General features: G+C 45.5%; 1 protein-coding gene across 1 annotated transcript in view; it reads left to right on the forward strand.

Moving 5' to 3' along the window:
• LOC142486400 (cullin-9-like) overlaps positions 1-25416 on the forward strand; it is a 144234-nt gene that overhangs the window by 77014 nt on the left and 41804 nt on the right. Inside the window, exons 9-10 of the mRNA XM_075584994.1 lie at positions 2710-2805; positions 2915-3090. Coding sequence (XP_075441109.1) covers positions 2710-2805; positions 2915-3090 — 272 coding nt within the window. The remainder of the gene's footprint in view (positions 1-2709; positions 2806-2914; positions 3091-25416) is intronic.

The following is a 25416-nucleotide window of genomic DNA, read 5'->3' on the forward strand; positions in this document are numbered from 1 at the left end:
CCACTCCCAGAGACGGGCAGTACTGGCTAGTGTGTGTGTGTGTGTGTGTGTGTGTGTGAGATCCACTCTCGGAGACGGGCAGTACCGGCTAATGTGTTTGTGTGTGTGTGATCCACTCCCAGAGACGGGCAGTACTGGCTAGTGTGTGTGTGTGTGTGTGTGTGTGTGAGATCCACTCTCAGAGACGGGCAGTACCGGCTAATGTGTGTGTGTGTGTGTGTGTGTGTGTGATCCACTCCCAGAGACGCGCAGTACTGGCTAATGTGTGTGTGTGTGTGTGTGTGTGTGTCTGAGAGATCCACTCCCAGAGACGGGCAGTACTGGCTAATGTGTGTGTGTGTGTGATCCACTCCCAGAGATGGGCAGTACTGGCTAATGTGTGTGTGATCCACTCCCAGAGACGGGCAGTACTGGCTAATGTGTGTGCGTGTGTGTGTGATCCATTCCCAGAGACGGCCAGTATCGGCTAATGTGTGTGTGTGATCCACTCCCAGACACGGGCAGTACCGGCTAATGTGTGTGATCCACTCCCAGAGACGGGCAGTACCGGCTAGTATGTGTGTGTGTGATCCACTCCCAGAGACAGGCAGTACCGGCTAGTGTGTGTGTGCGTGTGTGTGTGTGATCCATTCCCAGAGACACGCATACGAGAATATATGTTCCCCATAATTCTCCTTAAATTAACCCAATCAACGTCAATCGATTTGTGTCCTTAAATTACCCCAATCAACATCAATTGATTGTGAACCAGCAGAAATTTGGAGACAGATGATTTACCGTGGATAGGACATATATAATCAGGGATCTGTGATATATTGGATGACACACCCGGTGCGACACCCGACACAATCCCAGATATGGCGACCCCTGGCTGTCCCCTGACAATATCTCCTCCTATCAAATATCTCCCAATACTGGTTCAACAATAAATAATAATTATACTTTACACATAGGATTCCTCCTTAGGTAAAAACAGTATAACCTTATACTTTAAGACAGTAATAAAAGTAGTATAGCATAAAACTCACGTGACACTGTAGAAACCTCATCACTCAGATGGGTTTTCCCTCCAGACCGATCTCACTACAGATCACTCAAACCATTAAACTATAGGCTTTTGGTGAAAAAGGATAGCCTTACCTTGTTCAATGTGCATCCATTTGAGTGAGGCGAGGAGTCCGGTCCGTCTGAGATTCCCGATTCCGAGATTATTGGGGTCCCTATTCGGGTGCCATCTGTGAAAGCGTTGAAATAATAACAATAAAATATTGGGGTTCAGCAGAATAACACGTGAGCTTTATTGTATACAGGTGTACACAAACGGAGACCGCTACAGATAGCAGATAGGACTCCTAGTCACAAAGTATGCTTTCTTACACAATTTAATAATCATATGGTGCCTCCCATAAGGGGCTGTATTACTAATAAAGAAACAATATATTTTCTAATGTTATTGCCTAAAATTACTTACACAAGCTGAAATATATTTCTATAACCTATCATTTTAAAGGTCACTAAACATTAATAACAACTGCTTAAAAACAACTTAGTACAACAACAAAGTACGTCAGGGTACATCTTTTCGCTATACTTTTGTGCAACAATAGAAGACGTCTTATTCTTATTTGTATCAGTTTAGTTGTGAAACAACATTTCTGCGTATCTTGCAAAACTTGTTTTTGTAAGTGAAAGGTGTGGGTGTGGGCTGTTCTGCCAGGAGCGAATGCATATTCATTCATTCTTCTGGCACACAAACATTCATACAAAATGGAGACAGCAGTAAAATGGAGTGTCACCTTGGCATGGTAACCCTTCTCCACAGGTGCCTCAAATCCATTCTTCACAGTATATATTACCACACTGTGATGTGTATATATTACCACACTGGGATGTGTATATATTACCACACTGGGATGTGTGTATATTACCACACTGGGATGTGTGTATATATTACCACACTTGGATGTGTGTATATTACCGCACTGTGATGTGTGTATATTACCGCACTGGGATGTGTATATATTACCACACTGGGATGTGTATATATTACCACACTGGGATGTGTGCATATATTACCACACTGGGATGTGTGTATATATTACCACACTGGGATGTGTGTATATATTACCACACTGGGATGTGTGCATATATTACCACACTGGGATGTGTGTATATATTACCACACTGTGATGTGTATATATTACCGCACTGTGATGTGTGTATATTACCACACTGGGATGTGTGTATATTACCACACTGGGATGTGTGTATATTACCACACTGGGATGTGTGCATATATTACCACACTGGGATGTGTGTATATATTACCACACTGTGATGTGTATATATTACCGCACTGTGATGTGTGTATATTACCACACTGGGATGTGTGTATATTACCACACTGGGATGTGTGTATATATTACCACACTGGGATGTGTGCATATATTACCACACTGGGATGTGTGTATATATTACCACACTGTGATGTGTATATATTACCGCACTGGGATGTGTGTATATTACCACACTGGGATGTGTGTATATTACCACACTGGGATGTGTGTATATTACCACACTGGGATGTGTGTATATTACCACACTGGGATTTGTGTATATATTACCACACTGGGATGTGTATACATTACCACACTGGGATGTGTATATTGCATTATAAAGATATTACGCTTCCCTCCTTCCCATTACCAGGTAAATGTCCCCAGCACGGCCGGACGTGTCCTGCTCCTGGAGAACGTGACTCGCTTCTGGCCCATCGTCCAGGTTAAGATAAAGCGCTGTCAGCAGGTCAGTCATTGCGGCGGCTGCGCCGTGGCTATGTGAGGACGCGCGTGTGGCGGAGATGCTGGTGTCATGTCTTTGAGAAGAATTCTTACATGTGTTTTGTGTGTTCTAGGGAGGTATTGACACGCGTGTGCGTGGTCTGGAAGTCCTCGGTCCGAAGCCGACCTTCTGGCCGGTGTTTAAGGAGCAGCTTTGCCGGAGAACGTTCTTGTTCTACACGAGCAGAGCGCACAGCTGGGGGCAGGAGATATGTGAGAAGAAGGGGCACCTACTGCAGCTCTTCAACAAGTAAGGGGGCATCGGTGGGACCCAGGGGTACCTACTGCCTCTGTATACCAAGGGGGCATCGGTGATACCCAGGGGCACCTACTGCAGCTCTTCAACAAGTAAGGGGGCATCGGGGATACCCAGGGGCAACTACTGCAGCTCTTCAACAAGTAAGGGGGCATCGGTGGGACCCAGGGGCACCTACTACCTCTGTATACCAAGGGGGCATCGGTGATACTCAGGGGCACCTACTGCCCCTGTATACCAAGGGGGCATCGGTGATACCCAGGGGCACCTACTGCCTCTGTATAGCAAGGGGGCATTGGTGGGACCCAGGGGCACCTACTGCCTCTGTATACCAAGGGGGCATCGGTGATACCCAGGGGCACCTACTGCCTCTGTATACCAAGGGGGCATCGGTGATACCCAGGGGCACCTACTGCCTCTGTATACCAAGGGGGCATCGGTGATACTCAGGGGCACCTACTGCCCCTGTATACCAAGGGGGCATCGGTGATACCCAGGGGCACCTACTGCCTCTGTATACCAAGGGGGCATCGGTGATACTCAGGGGCACCTACTGCCCCTGTATACCAAGGGGGCATCGGTGATACCCAGGGGCACCTACTGCCTCTGTATAGCAAGGGGGCATCGGTGATACCCAGGGGCACCTACTGCCTCTGTATACCAAGGGGGCATCGGTGATACCCAGGGGCACCTACTGCCTCTGTATACCAAGGGGGCATCGGTGATACCCAGGGGCACCTACTGCAGCTCTTAACAAGTAAGGGGGCATCGGGGATACCCAGGGGCACCTACTGCCTCTATACCAAGGGGGCATCGGTGGGACCCAGGGGCACCTACTGCCTCTGTATACCAAAGGGGGCATCGGTGATACCCAGGGGCACCTACTGCCTCTATACCAAGGGGGCATCGGTGGGACCCAGGGGCACCTACTGCCTCTGTATACCAAAGGGGGCATCGGTGATACCCAGGGGCACCTACTGCCCCTGTATACCAAGGGGGCATCAGTGATACCCAGGGGCACCTACTGCCTCTGTATACCAAGGGGGCTTCGGTGATACTCAGGGGCACCTACTGCCCCTGTATACCAAGGGGGCATCAGTGATACCCAGGGGCACCTACTGCCTCTATACCAAGGGGGCATCGGTGATACCCAGGGGCACCTACTGCCTCTGTATACCAAAGGGGGCATCGCTGATACCCAGGGGCACCTACTGCCCCTGTATACCAAGGGGGCATCAGTGATACCCAGGGGCACCTACTGCCTCTGTATACCTAGGGGGCATCGGTGATACTCAGGGGCACCTACTGCCCCTGTATAACAAGGGGGCATCAGTGATACCCAGGGGCACCTACTGCCTCTGTATAGCATGGGGGCATCGGTGATACCCAGGGGCACCTACTGCCTCTGTATACCAAGGGGGCATCGGTGATACCCAGGGGCACCTACTGCCTCTGTATACCAAGGGGGCATCGGTGATACCCAGGGGCACCTACTGCAGCTCTTCAACAAGTAAGGGGGCATCGGGGATACCCAGGGGCACCTACTGCCTCTGTATACCAAGGGGGCATCGGTGATACCCAGGGGCACCTACTGCCTCTATACCAAGGGGGCATCGCTGATACCCAGGGGCACCTACTGCCCCTGTATACCAAGGGGGCATCAGTGATACCCAGGGGCACCTACTGCCTCTGTATACCAAGGGGGCTTCGGTGATACTCAGGGGCACCTACTGCCCCTGTATACCAAGGGGGCATCAGTGATACCCAGGGGCACCTACTGCCTCTATACCAAGGGGGCATCGGTGATACCCAGGGGCACCTACTGCCTCTGTATACCAAAGGGGGCATCGCTGATACCCAGGGGCACCTACTGCCCCTGTATACCAAGGGGGCATCAGTGATACCCAGGGGCACCTACTGCCTCTGTATACCTAGGGGGCATCGGTGATACTCAGGGGCACCTACTGCCCCTGTATAACAAGGGGGCATCAGTGATACCCAGGGGCACCTACTGCCTCTGTATAGCATGGGGGCATCGGTGATACCCAGGGGCACCTACTGCCTCTGTATACCAAGGGGGCATCGGTGATACCCAGGGGCACCTACTGCCTCTGTATACCAAGGGGGCATCGGTGATACCCAGGGGCACCTACTGCAGCTCTTCAACAAGTAAGGGGGCATCGGGGATACCCAGGGGCACCTACTGCCTCTGTATACCAAGGGGGCATCGGTGATACCCAGGGGCACCTACTGCCTCTATACCAAGGGGGCATCGCTGATACCCAGGGGCACCTACTGCCTCTATACCAAGGGGGCATCGGTGATACCTAGGGGCACCTACTCCCTCTGTATACCAAGGGGGCATCGGTGAAACCCAGGGGCACCTACTGCCCCTGTATACCAAGGGGGCATCAGTGATACCCAGGGGCACCTACTGCCTCTGTATACCAAGGGGGCATCGGTGATACTCAGGGGCACCTACTGCCCCTGTATACCAAGGGGGCATCGGTGATACCCAGGGGCACCTACTGCCTCTGTATACCAAGGGGGCATCGGTGAGACCCAGGGGCACCTACTGCCTCTGTATACCAAGGGGGCATCGGTGAGACCCAGGGGCACCTACTGCCTCTGTATACCAAGGGGGCATCAGTGATACTCAGGGGCACCTACTGCCTCTGTATACCAAGGGGGCATCGGTGATACCCAGGGGCACCTACTGCCTCTGTATACCAAGGGGGCATCAGTGATACCCAGGGGCACCTACTGCCTCTGTATACCAAGGGGGCATCGGTGATACCCAGGGGCACCTACTGCCTCTGTATACCAAGGGGGCATCGGTGATACCCAGGGGCACCTACTGCCTCTGTATAGCAAGGGGGCATCGGTGATACCCAGGGGCACCTACTGCCTCTGTATACCAAGGGGGCATCGGTGATACCCAGGGGCACCTACTGCCTCTGTATACCAAGGGGGCATCGGTGATATGCAGGGGCACCTACTGCCTCTATACCAAGGGGGCATCGGTGATACCCAGGGGCACCTACTGCCTCTGTATACCAAGGGGGCATCGGTGATACCCAGTGGCACCTACTGCCTCTGTATACCAAGGGGCATCGGTGATACCCAGGGGCACCTACTGCCTCTGTATACCAAGGGGGCATCAGTGATACCCAGGGGCACCTACTGCCTCTGTATAGCAAGGGGGCATCGATGAGACCCAGGGGCACCTACTGCCTCTGTATACCAAGGGGGCATCAGTGATACCCAGGGGCACTTACTGCCTCTGTATAGCAAGGGGGCATCGGTGATACCCAGGGGCACCTACTGCCTCTGTATACCAAGGGGGCATCGGTGTCACGTATATCGTGCTGCATAGAGGCCTGCACATCTGTAACTGTGTGTAATATGTCACTTATATCGTGCTGCATAGAGGCCTGCACATCTGTAACTGTGTAATATGTCACTTATATCGTGCTGCATAGAGGCCTGCACATCTGTAACTGTGTAATATGTCACTTATATCGTGCTGCATAGAGGCCTGCACATCTGTAACTGTGTAATATGTCACTTATATCGTGCTGCATAGAGGCCCGCACATCTGTAACTGTGTAATATGTCACTTATATCGTGCTGCATAGAGGCCCGCACATCTGTAACTGTGTAATATGTCACTTATATCGTGCTGCATAGAGGCCTGCACATCTGTAACTGTGTGTAATATGTCCCTTATATCGTGCTGCATAGAGGCCTGCACATCTGTAACTGTGTAATATGTCACTTATATCGTGCTGCATAGAGGCCTGCACATCTGTATCTGTGTGTAATATGTCACTTATATCGTGCTGCATAGAGGCCTGCACATCTGTATCTGTGTAATATGTCACTTATATCGTGCTGCATAGAGGCCTGCACATCTGTATCTGTGTGTAATATGTCACTTATATCGTGCTGCATAGAGGCCTGCACATCTGTAACTGTGTAATATGTCACTTATATCGTGCTGCATAGAGGCCTGCACATCTGTATCTGTGTGTAATATGTCACTTATATCGTGCTGCATAGAGGCCTGCACATCTGTATCTGTGTAATATGTCACTTATATCGTGCTGCATAGAGGCCCGCACATCTGTAACTCTGTGTAATATGTCACTTATATCGTGCTGCATAGAGGCCCGCACATCTGTATCTGTGTGTAATATGTCACTTATATCGTGCTGCATAGAGGCCTGCACATCTGTAACTGTGTGTAATATGTCACTTATATCGTGCTGCATAGAGGCCCGCACATCTGTATCTGTGTAATATGTCACTTATATCGTGCTGCATAGAGGCCCGCACATCTGTAACTGTGTAATATGTCACTTATATCGTGCTGCATAGAGGCCCGCACATCTGTAACTGTGTAATATGTCACTTATATCGTGCTGCATAGAGGCCTGCACATCTGTAACTGTGTAATATGTCCCTTATATCGTGCTGCATAGAGGCCTGCACATCTGTAACTGTGTGTAATATGTCACTTATATCGTGCTGCATAGAGGCCTGCACATCTGTAACTGTGTGTAATATGTCACTTATATCGTGCTGCATAGAGGCCTGCACATCTGTAACTGTGTAATATGTCCCTTATATCGTGCTGCATAGAGGCCTGCACATCTGTAACTGTGTGTAATATGTCCCTTATATCGTGCTGCATAGAGGCCTGCACATCTGTAACTCTGTGTAATATGTCACTTATATCGTGCTGCATAGAGGCCCGCACATCTGTAACTGTGTGTAATATGTCACTTATATCGTGCTGCATAGAGGCCCGCACATCTGTAACTGTGTAATATGTCACTTATATCGTGCTGCATAGAGGCCTGCACATCTGTATCTGTGTAATATGTCACTTATATCGTGCTGCATAGAGTCCCGCACATCTGTATCTGTGTAATATGTCACTTATATCGTGCTGCATAGAGGCCCGCACATCTGTAACTGTGTGTAATATGTCACTTATATCGTGCTGCATAGAGGCCTGCACATCTGTAACTCTGTGTAATATGTCACTTATATCGTGCTGCATAGAGGCCCGCACATCTGTAACTGTGTGTAATATGTCCCTTATATCGTGCTGCATAGAGTCCCGCACATCTGTAACTGTGTAATATGTCACTTATATCGTGCTGCATAGAGGCCTGCACATCTGTAACTGTGTAATATGTCACTTATATCGTGCTGCATAGAGGCCCGCACATCTGTAACTGTGTGTAATATGTCACTTATATCGTGCTGCATAGAGGCCTGCACATCTGTAACTGTGTAATATGTCACTTATATCGTGCTGCATAGAGTCCTGCACATCTGTAACTGTGTGTAATATGTCACTTATATCGTGCTGCATAGAGGCCTGCACATCTGTAACTCTGTGTAATATGTCACTTATATCGTGCTGCATAGAGGCCTGCACATCTGTAACTGTGTAATATGTCACTTATATCGTGCTGCATAGAGGCCTGCACATCTGTAACTGTGTGTAATATGTCACTTATATCGTGCTGCATAGAGGCCTGCACATCTGTAACTCTGTGTAATATGTCACTTATATCGTGCTGCATAGAGGCCTGCACATCTGTAACTGTGTGTAATATGTCCCTTATATCGTGCTGCATAGAGGCCTGCACATCTGTAACTGTGTAATATGTCACTTATATCGTGCTGCATAGAGGCCTGCACATCTGTAACTGTGTGTAATATGTCCCTTATATCGTGCTGCATAGAGGCCCGCACATCTGTAACTGTGTGTAATATGTCACTTATATCGTGCTGCATAGAGGCCTGCACATCTGTAACTGTGTGTAATATGTCACTTATATCGTGCTGCATAGAGGCCCGCACATCTGTAACTGTGTGTAATATGTCCCTTATATCGTGCTGCATAGAGGCCCGCACATCTGTAACTGTGTGTAATATGTCACTTATATCGTGCTGCATAGAGGCCCGCACATCTGTATCTGTGTGTAATATGTCACTTATATCGTGCTGCATAGAGGCCTGCACATCTGTATCTGTGTGTAATATGTCACTTATATCGTGCTGCATAGAGGCCTGCACATCTGTAACTCTGTGTAATATGTCCCTTATATCGTGCTGCATAGAGGCCTGCACATCTGTATCTGTGTGTAATATGTCACTTATATCGTGCTGCATAGAGGCCTGCACATCTGTAACTGTGTGTAATATGTCACTTATATTGTGCTGCATAGAGTCCTGCACATCTGTAACTCTGTGTAATATGTCCCTTATATCGTGCTGCATAGAGGCCTGCACATCTGTAACTGTGTAATATGTCACTTATATCGTGCTGCATAGAGGCCTGCACATCTGTAACTGTGTAATATGTCACTTATATCGTGCTGCATAGAGGCCCGCACATCTGTAACTGTGTAATATGTCACTTATATCGTGCTGCATAGAGGCCTGCACATCTGTAACTGTGTGTAATATGTCACTTATATCGTGCTGCATAGAGGCCTGCACATCTGTAACTGTGTGTAATATGTCACTTATATCGTGCTGCATAGAGGCCTGCACATCTGTAACTGTGTAATATGTCACTTATATCGTGCTGCATAGAGGCCTGCACATCTGTAACTGTGTAATATGTCACTTATATCGTGCTGCATAGAGGCCCGCACATCTGTATCTGTGTAATATGTCACTTATATCGTGCTGCATAGAGGCCCGCACATCTGTAACTCTGTGTAATATGTCACTTATATCGTGCTGCATAGAGGCCCGCACATCTGTATCTGTGTGTAATATGTCACTTATATCGTGCTGCATAGAGGCCTGCACATCTGTAACTGTGTGTAATATGTCACTTATATCGTGCTGCATAGAGGCCCGCACATCTGTATCTGTGTAATATGTCACTTATATCGTGCTGCATAGAGGCCCGCACATCTGTAACTGTGTAATATGTCACTTATATCGTGCTGCATAGAGGCCCGCACATCTGTAACTGTGTAATATGTCACTTATATCGTGCTGCATAGAGGCCTGCACATCTGTAACTGTGTAATATGTCCCTTATATCGTGCTGCATAGAGGCCTGCACATCTGTAACTGTGTGTAATATGTCCCTTATATCGTGCTGCATAGAGGCCTGCACATCTGTAACTGTGTGTAATATGTCACTTATATCGTGCTGCATAGAGGCCTGCACATCTGTAACTGTGTGTAATATGTCACTTATATCGTGCTGCATAGAGGCCTGCACATCTGTAACTGTGTAATATGTCCCTTATATCGTGCTGCATAGAGGCCTGCACATCTGTAACTGTGTGTAATATGTCCCTTATATCGTGCTGCATAGAGGCCTGCACATCTGTAACTCTGTGTAATATGTCACTTATATCGTGCTGCATAGAGGCCCGCACATCTGTAACTGTGTGTAATATGTCACTTATATCGTGCTGCATAGAGGCCTGCACATCTGTAACTCTGTGTAATATGTCACTTATATCGTGCTGCATAGAGGCCTGCACATCTGTAACTGTGTGTAATATGTCACTTATATCGTGCTGCATAGAGGCCTGCACATCTGTAACTGTGTGTAATATGTCACTTATATCGTGCTGCATAGAGGCCTGCACATCTGTATCTGTGTAATATGTCACTTATATCGTGCTGCATAGAGGCCCGCACATCTGTAACTGTGTAATATGTCACTTATATCGTGCTGCATAGAGGCCTGCACATCTGTATCTGTGTAATATGTCACTTATATCGTGCTGCATAGAGTCCCGCACATCTGTATCTGTGTAATATGTCACTTATATCGTGCTGCATAGAGGCCCGCACATCTGTAACTGTGTGTAATATGTCACTTATATCGTGCTGCATAGAGGCCTGCACATCTGTAACTCTGTGTAATATGTCACTTATATCGTGCTGCATAGAGGCCTGCACATCTGTAACTGTGTGTAATATGTCACTTATATCGTGCTGCATAGAGGCCCGCACATCTGTAACTGTGTGTAATATGTCCCTTATATCGTGCTGCATAGAGTCCCGCACATCTGTAACTGTGTAATATGTCACTTATATCGTGCTGCATAGAGGCCTGCACATCTGTAACTGTGTAATATGTCACTTATATCGTGCTGCATAGAGGCCCGCACATCTGTAACTGTGTGTAATATGTCACTTATATCGTGCTGCATAGAGGCCTGCACATCTGTAACTGTGTAATATGTCACTTATATCGTGCTGCATAGAGTCCTGCACATCTGTAACTGTGTGTAATATGTCACTTATATCGTGCTGCATAGAGGCCTGCACATCTGTAACTGTGTGTAATATGTCCCTTATATCGTGCTGCATAGAGGCCTGCACATCTGTAACTGTGTAATATGTCACTTATATCGTGCTGCATAGAGGCCTGCACATCTGTAACTGTGTGTAATATGTCCCTTATATCGTGCTGCATAGAGGCCCGCACATCTGTAACTGTGTGTAATATGTCACTTATATCGTGCTGCATAGAGGCCTGCACATCTGTAACTGTGTGTAATATGTCACTTATATCGTGCTGCATAGAGGCCCGCACATCTGTAACTGTGTGTAATATGTCCCTTATATCGTGCTGCATAGAGGCCCGCACATCTGTAACTGTGTGTAATATGTCACTTATATCGTGCTGCATAGAGGCCCGCACATCTGTATCTGTGTGTAATATGTCACTTATATCGTGCTGCATAGAGGCCTGCACATCTGTATCTGTGTGTAATATGTCACTTATATCGTGCTGCATAGAGGCCTGCACATCTGTAACTCTGTGTAATATGTCCCTTATATCGTGCTGCATAGAGGCCTGCACATCTGTATCTGTGTGTAATATGTCACTTATATCGTGCTGCATAGAGGCCTGCACATCTGTAACTGTGTGTAATATGTCACTTATATTGTGCTGCATAGAGTCCTGCACATCTGTAACTCTGTGTAATATGTCCCTTATATCGTGCTGCATAGAGGCCTGCACATCTGTAACTGTGTAATATGTCACTTATATCGTGCTGCATAGAGGCCTGCACATCTGTAACTGTGTAATATGTCACTTATATCGTGCTGCATAGAGGCCCGCACATCTGTAACTGTGTAATATGTCACTTATATCGTGCTGCATAGAGGCCTGCACATCTGTAACTGTGTGTAATATGTCACTTATATCGTGCTGCATAGAGGCCTGCACATCTGTAACTGTGTGTAATATGTCACTTATATCGTGCTGCATAGAGGCCCGCACATCTGTATCTGTGTAATATGTCCCTTATATCGTGCTGCATAGAGGCCTGCACATCTGTAACTGTGTAATATGTCACTTATATCGTGCTGCATAGAGGCCCGCACATCTGTAACTGTGTAATATGTCACTTATATCGTGCTGCATAGAGGCCTGCACATCTGTAACTGTGTAATATGTCACTTATATCGTGCTGCATAGAGGCCTGCACATCTGTAACTGTGTGTAATATGTCACTTATATCGTGCTGCATAGAGGCCTGCACATCTGTAACTGTGTGTAATATGTCACTTATATCGTGCTGCATAGAGGCCCGCACATCTGTATCTGTGTAATATGTCACTTATATCGTGCTGCATAGAGGCCTGCACATCTGTAACTGTGTAATATGTCCCTTATATCGTGCTGCATAGAGGCCCGCACATCTGTAACTCTGTGTAATATGTTACTTATATCGTGCTGCATAGAGGCCTGCACATCTGTAACTGTGTGTAATATGTTACTTATATCGTGCTGCATAGAGGCCTGCACATCTGTAACTGTGTGTAATATGTCACTTATATCGTGCTGCATAGAGGCCTGCACATCTGTAACTGTGTAATATGTCACTTATATCGTGCTGCATAGAGGCCTGCACATCTGTATCTGTGTGTAATATGTCACTTATATCGTGCTGCATAGAGGCCTGCACATCTGTAACTGTGTGTAATATGTCCCTTATATCGTGCTGCATAGAGGCCTGCACATCTGTAACTGTGTAATATGTCACTTATATCGTGCTGCATAGAGGCCCGCACATCTGTAACTCTGTGTAATATGTCCCTTATATCGTGCTGCATAGAGGCCTGCACATCTGTAACTGTGTAATATGTCACTTATATCGTGCTGCATAGAGGCCTGCACATCTGTAACTGTGTGTAATATGTCACTTATATCGTGCTGCATAGAGGCCCGCACATCTGTAACTGTGTGTAATATGTCACTTATATCGTGCTGCATAGAGGCCTGCACATCTGTAACTCTGTGTAATATGTCACTTATATCGTGCTGCATAGAGGCCCGCACATCTGTATCTGTGTAATATGTCACTTATATCGTGCTGCATAGAGGCCTGCACATCTGTATCTGTGTGTAATATGTCACTTATATCGTGCTGCATAGAGGCCTGCACATCTGTAACTGTGTGTAATATGTCACTTATATCGTGCTGCATAGAGGCCTGCACATCTGTAACTGTGTAATATGTCACTTATATCGTGCTGCATAGAGGCCCGCACATCTGTATCTGTGTGTAATATGTCACTTATATCGTGCTGCATAGAGGCCTGCACATCTGTAACTGTGTGTAATATGTCACTTATATCGTGCTGCATAGAGGCCCGCACATCTGTAACTGTGTAATATGTCAGTTATATCGTGCTGCATAGAGTCCTGCACATCTGTAACTGTGTAATATGTCCCTTATATCGTGCTGCATAGAGGCCCGCACATCTGTAACTGTGTAATATGTCACTTATATCGTGCTGCATAGAGGCATGCACATCTGTAACTGTGTAATATGTCCCTTATATCGTGCTGCATAGAGGCCCGCACATCTGTAACTGTGTAATATGTCACTTATATCGTGCTGCATAGAGGCCCGCACATCTGTAACTGTGTAATATGTCACTTATATCGTGCTGCATAGAGGCCTGCACATCTGTATCTGTGTGTAATATGTCACTTATATCGTGCTGCATAGAGGCCCGCACATCTGTATCTGTGTGTAATATGTCAGTTATATCGTGCTGCATAGAGTCCTGCACATCTGTAACTGTGTGTAATATGTCCCTTATATCGTGCTGCATAGAGGCCTGCACATCTGTAACTGTGTAATATGTCCCTTATATCGTGCTGCATAGAGGCCTGCACATCTGTAACTGTGTGTAATATGTCACTTATATCGTGCTGCATAGAGGCCCGCACATCTGTAACTGTGTAATATGTCACTTATATCGTGCTGCATAGAGTCCTGCACATCTGTAACTGTGTAATATGTCACTTATATCGTGCTGCATAGAGGCCTGCACATCTGTAACTGTGTGTAATATGTCACTTATATCGTGCTGCATAGAGGCCTGCACATCTGTAACTCTGTGTAATATGTCCCTTATATCGTGCTGCATAGAGGCCTGCACATCTGTAACTGTGTAATATGTCACTTATATCGTGCTGCATAGAGGCCTGCACATCTGTAACTGTGTAATATGTCACTTATATCGTGCTGCATAGAGGCCCGCACATCTGTATCTGTGTAATATGTCACTTATATCGTGCTGCATAGAGGCCTGCACATCTGTAACTGTGTGTAATATGTCACTTATATCGTGCTGCATAGAGGCCCGCACATCTGTATCTGTGTGTAATATGTCACTTATATCGTGCTGCATAGAGGCCTGCACATCTGTATCTGTGTGTAATATGTCACTTATATCGTGCTGCATAGAGGCCTGCACATCTGTAACTGTGTAATATGTCACTTATATCGTGCTGCATAGAGGCCTGCACATCTGTAACTGTGTGTAATATGTCACTTATATCGTGCTGCATAGAGGCCTGCACATCTGTAACTGTGTAATATGTCACTTATATCGTGCTGCATAGAGGCCCGCACATCTGTAACAGTGTAATATGTCACTTATATCGTGCTGCATAGAGGCCCGCACATCTGTAACTGTGTAATATGTCACTTATATCGTGCTGCATAGAGGCCCGCACATCTGTAACTGTGTGTAATATGTCACTTATATCGTGCTGCATAGAGGCCTGCACATCTGTAACTGTGTGTAATATGTCACTTATATCGTGCTGCATAGAGGCCTGCACATCTGTAACTGTGTAATATGTCACTTATATCGTGCTGCATAGAGGCCTGCACATCTGTAACTGTGTAATATGTCACTTATATCGTGCTGCATAGAGGCCCGCACATCTGTAACTGTGTAATATGTCACTTATATCGTGCTGCATAGAGGCCCGCACATCTGTAACTGTGTAATATGTCACTTATATCGTGCTGCATAGAGGCCTGCACATCTGTAACTGTGTAATATGTTACTTATATCGTGCTGCATAGAGGCCCGCACATCTGTAACTGTGTAATATGTCACTTATATCGTGCTGCATAGAGGCCTGCACATCTGTAACTGTGTGTAATATGTCACTTATATCGTGCTGCATAGAGGCCCGCACATCTGTAACAGTGTAATATGTCACTTATATCGTGCTGCATAGAGGCCTGCACATCTGTAACTGTGTAATATGTCCCTTATATCGTGCTGCATAGAGGCCTGCACATCTGTAACTGTGTGTAATATGTCCCTTATATCGTGCTGCATAGAGGCCTGCACATCTGTAACTGTGTGTAATATGTCACTTATATCGTGCTGCATAGAGGCCCGCACATCTGTAACAGTGTAATATGTCACTTATATCGTGCTGCATAGAGGCCTGCACATCTGTAACTGTGTAATATGTCACTTATATCGTGCTGCATAGAGGCCTGCACATCTGTAACTGTGTGTAATATGTCACTTATATCGTGCTGCATAGAGGCCCGCACATCTGTAACTGTGTAATATGTCCCTTATATCGTGCTGCATAGAGGCCCGCACATCTGTAACTGTGTAATATGTCCCTTATATCGTGCTGCATAGAGGCCCGCACATCTGTAACTGTGTGTAATATGTCACTTATATCGTGCTGCATAGAGGCCTGCACATCTGTAACTGTGTAATATGTCACTTATATCGTGCTGCATAGAGGCCTGCACATCTGTAACAGTGTAATATGTCACTTATATCGTGCTGCATAGAGGCCCGCACATCTGTAACTGTGTGTAATATGTCACTTATATCGTGCTGCATAGAGGCCTGCACATCTGTAACTGTGTAATATGTCCCTTATATCGTGCTGCATAGAGGCCCGCACATCTGTAACTGTGTAATATGTCACTTATATCGTGCTGCATAGAGGCCTGCACATCTGTAACTGTGTAATATGTCACTTATATCGTGCTGCATAGAGGCCCGCACATCTGTAACAGTGTAATATGTCACTTATATCGTGCTGCATAGAGGCCTGCACATCTGTAACTGTGTAATATGTCACTTATATCGTGCTGCATAGAGTCCTGCACATCTGTAACTGTGTAATATGTCACTTATATCGTGCTGCATAGAGTCCTGCACATCTGTAACTGTGTAATATGTCACTTATATCGTGCTGCATAGAGGCCTGCACATCTGTAACTGTGTAATATGTCCCTTATATCGTGCTGCATAGAGGCCCGCACATCTGTAACTGTGTAATATGTCACTTATATCGTGCTGCATAGAGGCCTGCACATCTGTAACTGTGTGTAATATGTCACTTATATCGTGCTGCATAGAGGCCTGCACATCTGTAACTGTGTAATATGTCACTTATATCGTGCTGCATAGAGGCCCGCACATCTGTAACTGTGTGTAATATGTCACTTATATCGTGCTGCATAGAGGCCTGCACATCTGTAACTGTGTGTAATATGTCACTTATATCGTGCTGCATAGAGGCCCGCACATCTGTAACTGTGTAATATGTCACTTATATCGTGCTGCATAGAGGCCTGCACATCTGTAACTGTGTAATATGTTACTTATATCGTGCTGCATAGAGGCCCGCACATCTGTAACTGTGTGTAATATGTCACTTATATCGTGCTGCATAGAGGCCTGCACATCTGTAACTGTGTAATATGTCACTTATATCGTGCTGCATAGAGGCCTGCACATCTGTAACTGTGTAATATGTCACTTATATCGTGCTGCATAGAGGCCCGCACATCTGTAACTGTGTGTAATATGTCACTTATATCGTGCTGCATAGAGGCCTGCACATCTGTAACTGTGTGTAATATGTCACTTATATCGTGCTGCATAGAGGCCCGCACATCTGTAACTGTGTGTAATATGTCACTTATATCGTGCTGCATAGAGGCCTGCACATCTGTAACTGTGTAATATGTCACTTATATCGTGCTGCATAGAGGCCTGCACATCTGTAACTGTGTAATATGTCACTTATATCGTGCTGCATAGAGGCCCGCACATCTGTAACTGTGTGTAATATGTCACTTATATCGTGCTGCATAGAGGCCTGCACATCTGTAACTCTGTGTAATATGTCCCTTATATCGTGCTGCATAGAGGCCCGCACATCTGTAACTCTGTGTAATATGTCACTTATATCGTGCTGCATAGAGGCCTGCACATCTGTAACTGTGTAATATGTCACTTTTATCGTGCTGCATAGAGGCCTGCACATCTGTAACTGTGTGTAATATGTCACTTATATCGTGCTGCATAGAGGCCTGCACATCTGTAACTGTGTAATATGTCACTTATATCGTGCTGCATAGAGGCATGCACATCTGTAACTGTGTGTAATATGTCACTTATATCGTGCTGCATAGAGGCCCGCACATCTGTAACTGTGTAATATGTCACTTATATCGTGCTGCATAGAGGCCTGCACATCTGTAACTCTGTGTAATATGTCACTTATATCGTGCTGCATAGAGGCCTGCACATCTGTAACTGTGTGTAATATGTCACTTATATCGTGCTGCATAGAGGCCCGCACATCTGTAACTGTGTAATATGTCACTTATATCGTGCTGCATAGAGGCCCGCACATCTGTAACTGTGTGTAATATGTCACTTATATCGTGCTGCATAGAGGCCTGCACATCTGTAACTGTGTAATATGTCACTTATATCGTGCTGCATAGAGGCCTGCACATCTGTAACTCTGTGTAATATGTCACTTATATCGCGCTGCATAGAGTCCCGCACATCTGTAACTGTGTGTAATATGTCACTTATATCGTGCTGCATAGAGGCCTGCACATCTGTATCTGTGTGTAATATGTCACTTATATCGTGCTGCATAGAGGCCTGCACATCTGTAACTGTGTAATATGTCACTTATATCGTGCTGCATAGAGGCCCGCACATCTGTATCTGTGTGTAATATGTCACTTATATCGCGCTGCATAGAGGCCTGCACATCTGTATCTGTGTGTAATATGTCACTTATATCGTGCTGCATAGAGGCCTGCACATCTGTAACTGTGTGTAATATGTCACTTATATCGTGCTGCATAGAGGCCCGCACATCTGTATCTGTGTAATATGTCACTTATATCGTGCTGCATAGAGGCCCGCACATCTGTATCTGTGTAATATGTCACTTATATCGTGCTGCATAGAGGCCCGCACATCTGTATCTGTGTGTAATATGTCACTTATATCGTGCTGCATAGAGGCCTGCACATCTGTAACTCTGTGTAATATGTCACTTATATCGCGCTGCATAGAGGCCTGCACATCTGTATCTGTGTAATATGTCACTTATATCGTGCTGCATAGAGGCCCGCACATCTGTAACTGTGTAATATGTCACTTATATCGTGCTGCATAGAGGCCCGCACATCTGTAACTGTGTGTAATATGTTACTTATATCGTGCTGCATAGAGGCCTGCACATCTGTAACTCTGTGTAATATGTCACTTATATCGTGCTGCATAGAGGCCCGCACATCTGTAACTGTGTAATATGTCACTTATATCGTGCTGCATAGAGGCCCGCACATCTGTAACTGTGTGTAATATGTCCCTTATATCGTGCTGCATAGAGGCCTGCACATCTGTAACTGTGTGTAATATGTCACTTATATCGTGCTGCATAGAGGCCCGCACATCTGTAACTCTGTGTAATATGTCCCTTATATCGTGCTGCATAGAGGCCTGCACATCTGTAACTGTGTGTAATATGTCCCTTATATCGTGCTGCATAGAGGCCTGCATATCTGTAACTGTGTAATATGTCACTTATATCGTGCTGCATAGAGGCCCACACATCTGTAACTGTGTGTAATATGTCCCTTATATCGTGCTGCATAGAGGCCTGCACATCTGTAACTCTGTGTAATATGTCACTTATATCGTGCTGCATAGAGGCCTGCACATCTGTAACTGTGTAATATGTCACTTATATCGTGCTGCATAGAGGCCTGCACATCTGTATCTGTGTGTAATATGTCACTTATATCGTGCTGCATAGAGGCCTGCACATCTGTATCTGTGTGTAATATGTCACTTATATCGTGCTGCATAGAGGCCCGCACATCTGTAACTGTGTGTAATATGTCACTTATATCGTGCTGCATAGAGGCCCGCACATCTGTAACTGTGTAATATGTCACTTATATCGTGCTGCATAGAGGCCTGCACATCTGTAACTGTGTAATATGTCCCTTATATCGTGCTGCATAGAGGCCCGCACATCTGTAACTGTGTAATATGTCACTTATATCGTGCTGCATAGAGGCCTGCACATCTGTAACTGTGTAATATGTCACTTATATCGTGCTGCATAGAGGCCCGCACATCTGTAACTGTGTAATATGTCACTTATATCGTGCTGCATAGAGGCCCGCACATCTGTAACTGTGTAATATGTCACTTATATCGTGCTGCATAGAGGCCTGCACATCTGTATCTGTGTAATATGTCACTTATATCGTGCTGCATAGAGGCCCGCACATCTGTAACTGTGTAATATGTCCCTTATATCGTGCTGCATAGAGGCCTGCACATCTGTAACTGTGTGTAATATGTCACTTATATCGTGCTGCATAGAGGCCTGCACATCTGTATCTGTGTAATATGTCACTTATATCGTGCTGCATAGAGGCCCGCACATCTGTATCTGTGTAATATGTCCCTTATATCGTGCTGCATAGAGGCCTGCACATCTGTAACTCTGTGTAATATGTCACTTATATCGTGCTGCATAGAGGCCTGCACATCTGTAACTGTGTAATATGTCACTTATATCGTGCTGCATAGAGGCCTGCACATCTGTAACTGTGTGTAATATGTCACTTATATCGTGCTGCATAGAGGCCTGCACATCTGTAACTGTGTAATATGTCACTTATATCGTGCTGCATAGAGGCCCGCACATCTGTAACTGTGTGTAATATGTCACTTATATCGTGCTGCATAGAGGCCCGCACATCTGTAACTGTGTAATATGTCACTTATATCGTGCTGCATAGAGGCCTGCACATCTGTAACTGTGTAATATGTCCCTTATATCGTGCTGCATAGAGGCCCGCACATCTGTAACTGTGTAATATGTCACTTATATCGTGCTGCATAGAGGCCCGCACATCTGTAACTGTGTAATATGTCACTTATATCGTGCTGCATAGAGGCCCGCACATCTGTAACTGTGTAATATGTCACTTATATCGTGCTGCATAGAGGCCTGCACATCTGTATCTGTGTAATATGTCACTTATATCGTGCTGCATAGAGGCCCGCACATCTGTAACTGTGTAATATGTCCCTTATATCGTGCTGCATAGAGGCCTGCACATCTGTAACTGTGTGTAATATGTCACTTATATCGTGCTGCATAGAGGCCTGCACATCTGTATCTGTGTAATATGTCACTTATATCGTGCTGCATAGAGGCCCGCACATCTGTATCTGTGTAATATGTCCCTTATATCGTGCTGCATAGAGGCCTGCACATCTGTAACTCTGTGTAATATGTCACTTATATCGTGCTGCATAGAGGCCTGCACATCTGTAACTGTGTGTAATATGTCACTTATATCGTGCTGCATAGAGGCCTGCACATCTGTAACTGTGTGTAATATGTCACTTATATCGTGCTGCATAGAGGCCTGCACATCTGTAACTGTGTAATATGTCACTTATATCGTGCTGCATAGAGGCCCGCACATCTGTATCTGTGTGTAATATGTCACTTATATCGTGCTGCATAGAGGCATGCACATCTGTAACTGTGTGTAATATGTCACTTATATCGTGCTGCATAGAGGCCCGCACATCTGTAACTGTGTGTAATATGTCACTTATATCGTGCTGCATAGAGGCCCGCACATCTGTAACTGTGTGTAATATGTCACTTATATCGTGCTGCATAGAGGCCTGCACATCTGTAACTGTGTAATATGTCACTTATATCGTGCTGCATAGAGGCCTGCACATCTGTATCTGTGTAATATGTCACTTATATCGTGCTGCATAGAGGCCCGCACATCTGTAACTGTGTAATATGTCCCTTATATCGTGCTGCATAGAGGCCTGCACATCTGTATCTGTGTGTAATATGTCACTTATATCGTGCTGCATAGAGGCCTGCACATCTGTATCTGTGTGTAATATGTCACTTATATCGTGCTGCATAGAGGCCCGCACATCTGTAACTGTGTGTAATATGTCACTTATATCGTGCTGCATAGAGGCCTGCACATCTGTAACTCTGTGTAATATGTCCCTTATATCGTGCTGCATAGAGGCCCGCACATCTGTAACTGTGTGTAATATGTCACTTATATCGTGCTGCATAGAGGCCTGCACATCTGTAACTGTGTAATATGTCACTTATATCGTGCTGCATAGAGGCCCGCACATCTGTAACTGTGTAATATGTCACTTATATCGTGCTGCATAGAGGCCTGCACATCTGTAACTGTGTGTAATATGTCACTTATATCGCGCTGCATAGAGGCCTGCACATCTGTAACTGTGTAATATGTCACTTATATCGTGCTGCATAGAGGCCTGCACATCTGTAACTCTGTGTAATATGTCACTTATATCGTGCTGCATAGAGGCCTGCACATCTGTAACTGTGTAATATGTCACTTATATCGTGCTGCATAGAGGCCTGCACATCTGTATCTGTGTGTAATATGTCACTTATATCGTGCTGCATAGAGGCCCGCACATCTGTATCTGTGTAATATGTCCCTTATATCGTGCTGCATAGAGGCCTGCACATCTGTAACTGTGTGTAATATGTCACTTATATCGTGCTGCATAGAGGCCTGCACATCTGTAACTGTGTAATATGTCACTTATATCGTGCTGCATAGAGTCCTGCACATTTGTAACTGTGTAATATGTCACTTATATCGTGCTGCATAGAGGCCTGCACATCTGTAACTGTGTAATATGTCACTTATATCGTGCTGCATAGAGGCCCGCACATCTGTATCTGTGTGTAATATGTCACTTATATCGTGCTGCATAGAGGCCTGCACATCTGTAACTGTGTGTAATATGTCACTTATATCGTGCTGCATAGAGGCCTGCACATCTGTAACTGTGTGTAATATGTCACTTATATCGTGCTGCATAGAGGCCCGCACATCTGTATCTGTGTAATATGTCCCTTATATCGTGCTGCATAGAGGCCTGCACATCTGTAACTGTGTAATATGTCACTTATATCGTGCTGCATAGAGGCCTGCACATCTGTAACTGTGTAATATGTCACTTATATCGTGCTGCATAGAGTCCTGCACATCTGTAACTGTGTAATATGTCACTTATATCGTGCTGCATAGAGGCCTGCACATCTGTAACTGTGTAATATGTCACTTATATCGTGCTGCATAGAGTCCTGCACATCTGTAACTGTGTAATATGTCACTTATATCGTGCTGCATAGAGGCCTGCACATCTGTAACTGTGTAATATGTCACTTATATCGTGCTGCATAGAGGCCTGCACATCTGTAACTGTGTGTAATATGTCACTTATATCGTGCTGCATAGAGGCCTGCACATCTATATCTGTGTGTAATATGTCACTTATATCGTGCTGCATAGAGTCCTGCACATCTGTAACTGTGTAATATGTCACTTATATCGTGCTGCATAGAGGCCCGCACATCTGTATCTGTGTAATATGTCTCTTATATCGTGCTGCATAGAGGCCTGCACATCTGTAACTGTGTGTAATATGTCACTTATATCGTGCTGCATAGAGGCCTGCACATCTGTAACTGTGTAATATGTCACTTATATCGTGCTGCATAGAGTCCTGCACATCTGTAACTGTGTAATATGTCACTTATATCGTGCTGCATAGAGGCCTGCACATCTGTATCTGTGTGTAATATGTCACTTATATCGTGCTGCATAGAGGCCTGCACATCTGTAACTCTGTGTAATATGTCACTTATATCGTGCTGCATAGAGGCCTGCACATCTGTATCTGTGTGTAATATGTCACTTATATCGTGCTGCATAGAGGCCTGCACATCTGTAACTGTGTAATATGTCACTTATATCGTGCTGCATAGAGGCCTGCACATCTGTAACTGTGTGTAATATGTCACTTATATCGTGCTGCATAGAGGCCTGCACATCTGTAACTGTGTAATATGTCACTTATATCGTGCTGCATAGAGGCCCGCACATCTGTAACTGTGTAATATGTCACTTATATCGTGCTGCATAGAGGCCCGCACATCTGTATCTGTGTAATATGTCCCTTATATCGTGCTGCATAGAGGCCTGCACATCTGTAACTGTGTGTAATATGTCACTTATATCGTGCTGCATAGAGTCCTGCACATCTGTAACTGTGTAATATGTCACTTATATCGTGCTGCATAGAGGCCTGCACATCTGTAACTGTGTGTAATATGTCACTTATATCGTGCTGCATAGAGGCCCGCACATCTGTATCTGTGTAATATGTTACTTATATCGTGCTGCATAGAGGCCCGCACATCTGTAACTGTGTAATATGTCACTTATATCGTGCTGCATAGAGTCCTGCACATCTGTAACTGTGTAATATGTCACTTATATCGTGCTGCATAGAGGCCCGCACATCTGTAACTGTGTAATATGTCCCTTATATCGTGCTGCATAGAGGCCTGCACATCTGTAACTGTGTAATATGTCACTTATATCGTGCTGCATAGAGGCCTGCACATCTGTAACTGTGTAATATGTCACTTATATCGTGCTGCATAGAGGCCTGCACATCTGTAACTGTGTGTAATATGTCACTTATATCGTGCTGCATAGAGGCCCGCACATCTGTAACAGTGTAATATGTCACTTATATCGTGCTGCATAGAGGCCTGCACATCTGTAACTGTGTAATATGTCACTTATATCGTGCTGCATAGAGGCCTGCACATCTGTAACTCTGTGTAATATGTCACTTATATCGTGCTGCATAGAGTCCTGCACATCTGTAACTGTGTAATATGTCACTTATATCGTGCTGCATAGAGGCCTGCACATCTGTAACTGTGTAATATGTCACTTATATCGTGCTGCATAGAGGCCTGCACATCTGTAACTGTGTAATATGTCACTTATATCGTGCTGCATAGAGGCCCGCACATCTGTAACTGTGTAATATGTCACTTATATCGTGCTGCATAGAGGCCTGCACATCTGTAACTGTGTGTAATATGTCACTTATATCGTGCTGCATAGAGGCCTGCACATCTGTAACTCTGTGTAATATGTCACTTATATCGTGCTGCATAGAGGCCTGCACATCTGTAACTGTGTAATATGTCACTTATATCGTGCTGCATAGAGGCCTGCACATCTGTAACTGTGTAATATGTCACTTATATCGTGCTGCATAGAGGCCTGCACATCTGTATCTGTGTGTAATATGTCACTTATATCGTGCTGCATAGAGGCCTGCACATCTGTAACTGTGTGTAATATGTCACTTATATCGTGCTGCATAGAGGCCTGCACATCTGTAACTGTGTGTAATATGTCACTTATATCGTGCTGCATAGAGGCCCGCACATCTGTATCTGTGTAATATGTCACTTATATCGTGCTGCATAGAGGCCTGCACATCTGTAACTGTGTAATATGTCACTTATATCGTGCTGCATAGAGGCCCGCACATCTGTAACAGTGTAATATGTCACTTATATCGTGCTGCATAGAGGCCCGCACATCTGTAACAGTGTAATATGTCACTTATATCGTGCTGCATAGAGGCCTGCACATCTGTATCTGTGTGTAATATGTCACTTATATCGTGCTGCATAGAGGCCCGCACATCTGTATCTGTGTGTAATATGTCACTTATATCGTGCTGCATAGAGGCCTGCACATCTGTAACTGTGTGTAA

Source organism: Ascaphus truei, unplaced genomic scaffold, assembly GCF_040206685.1.
Source record: "Ascaphus truei isolate aAscTru1 unplaced genomic scaffold, aAscTru1.hap1 HAP1_SCAFFOLD_841, whole genome shotgun sequence".
NCBI lineage: Eukaryota > Metazoa > Chordata > Amphibia > Anura > Ascaphidae > Ascaphus > Ascaphus truei.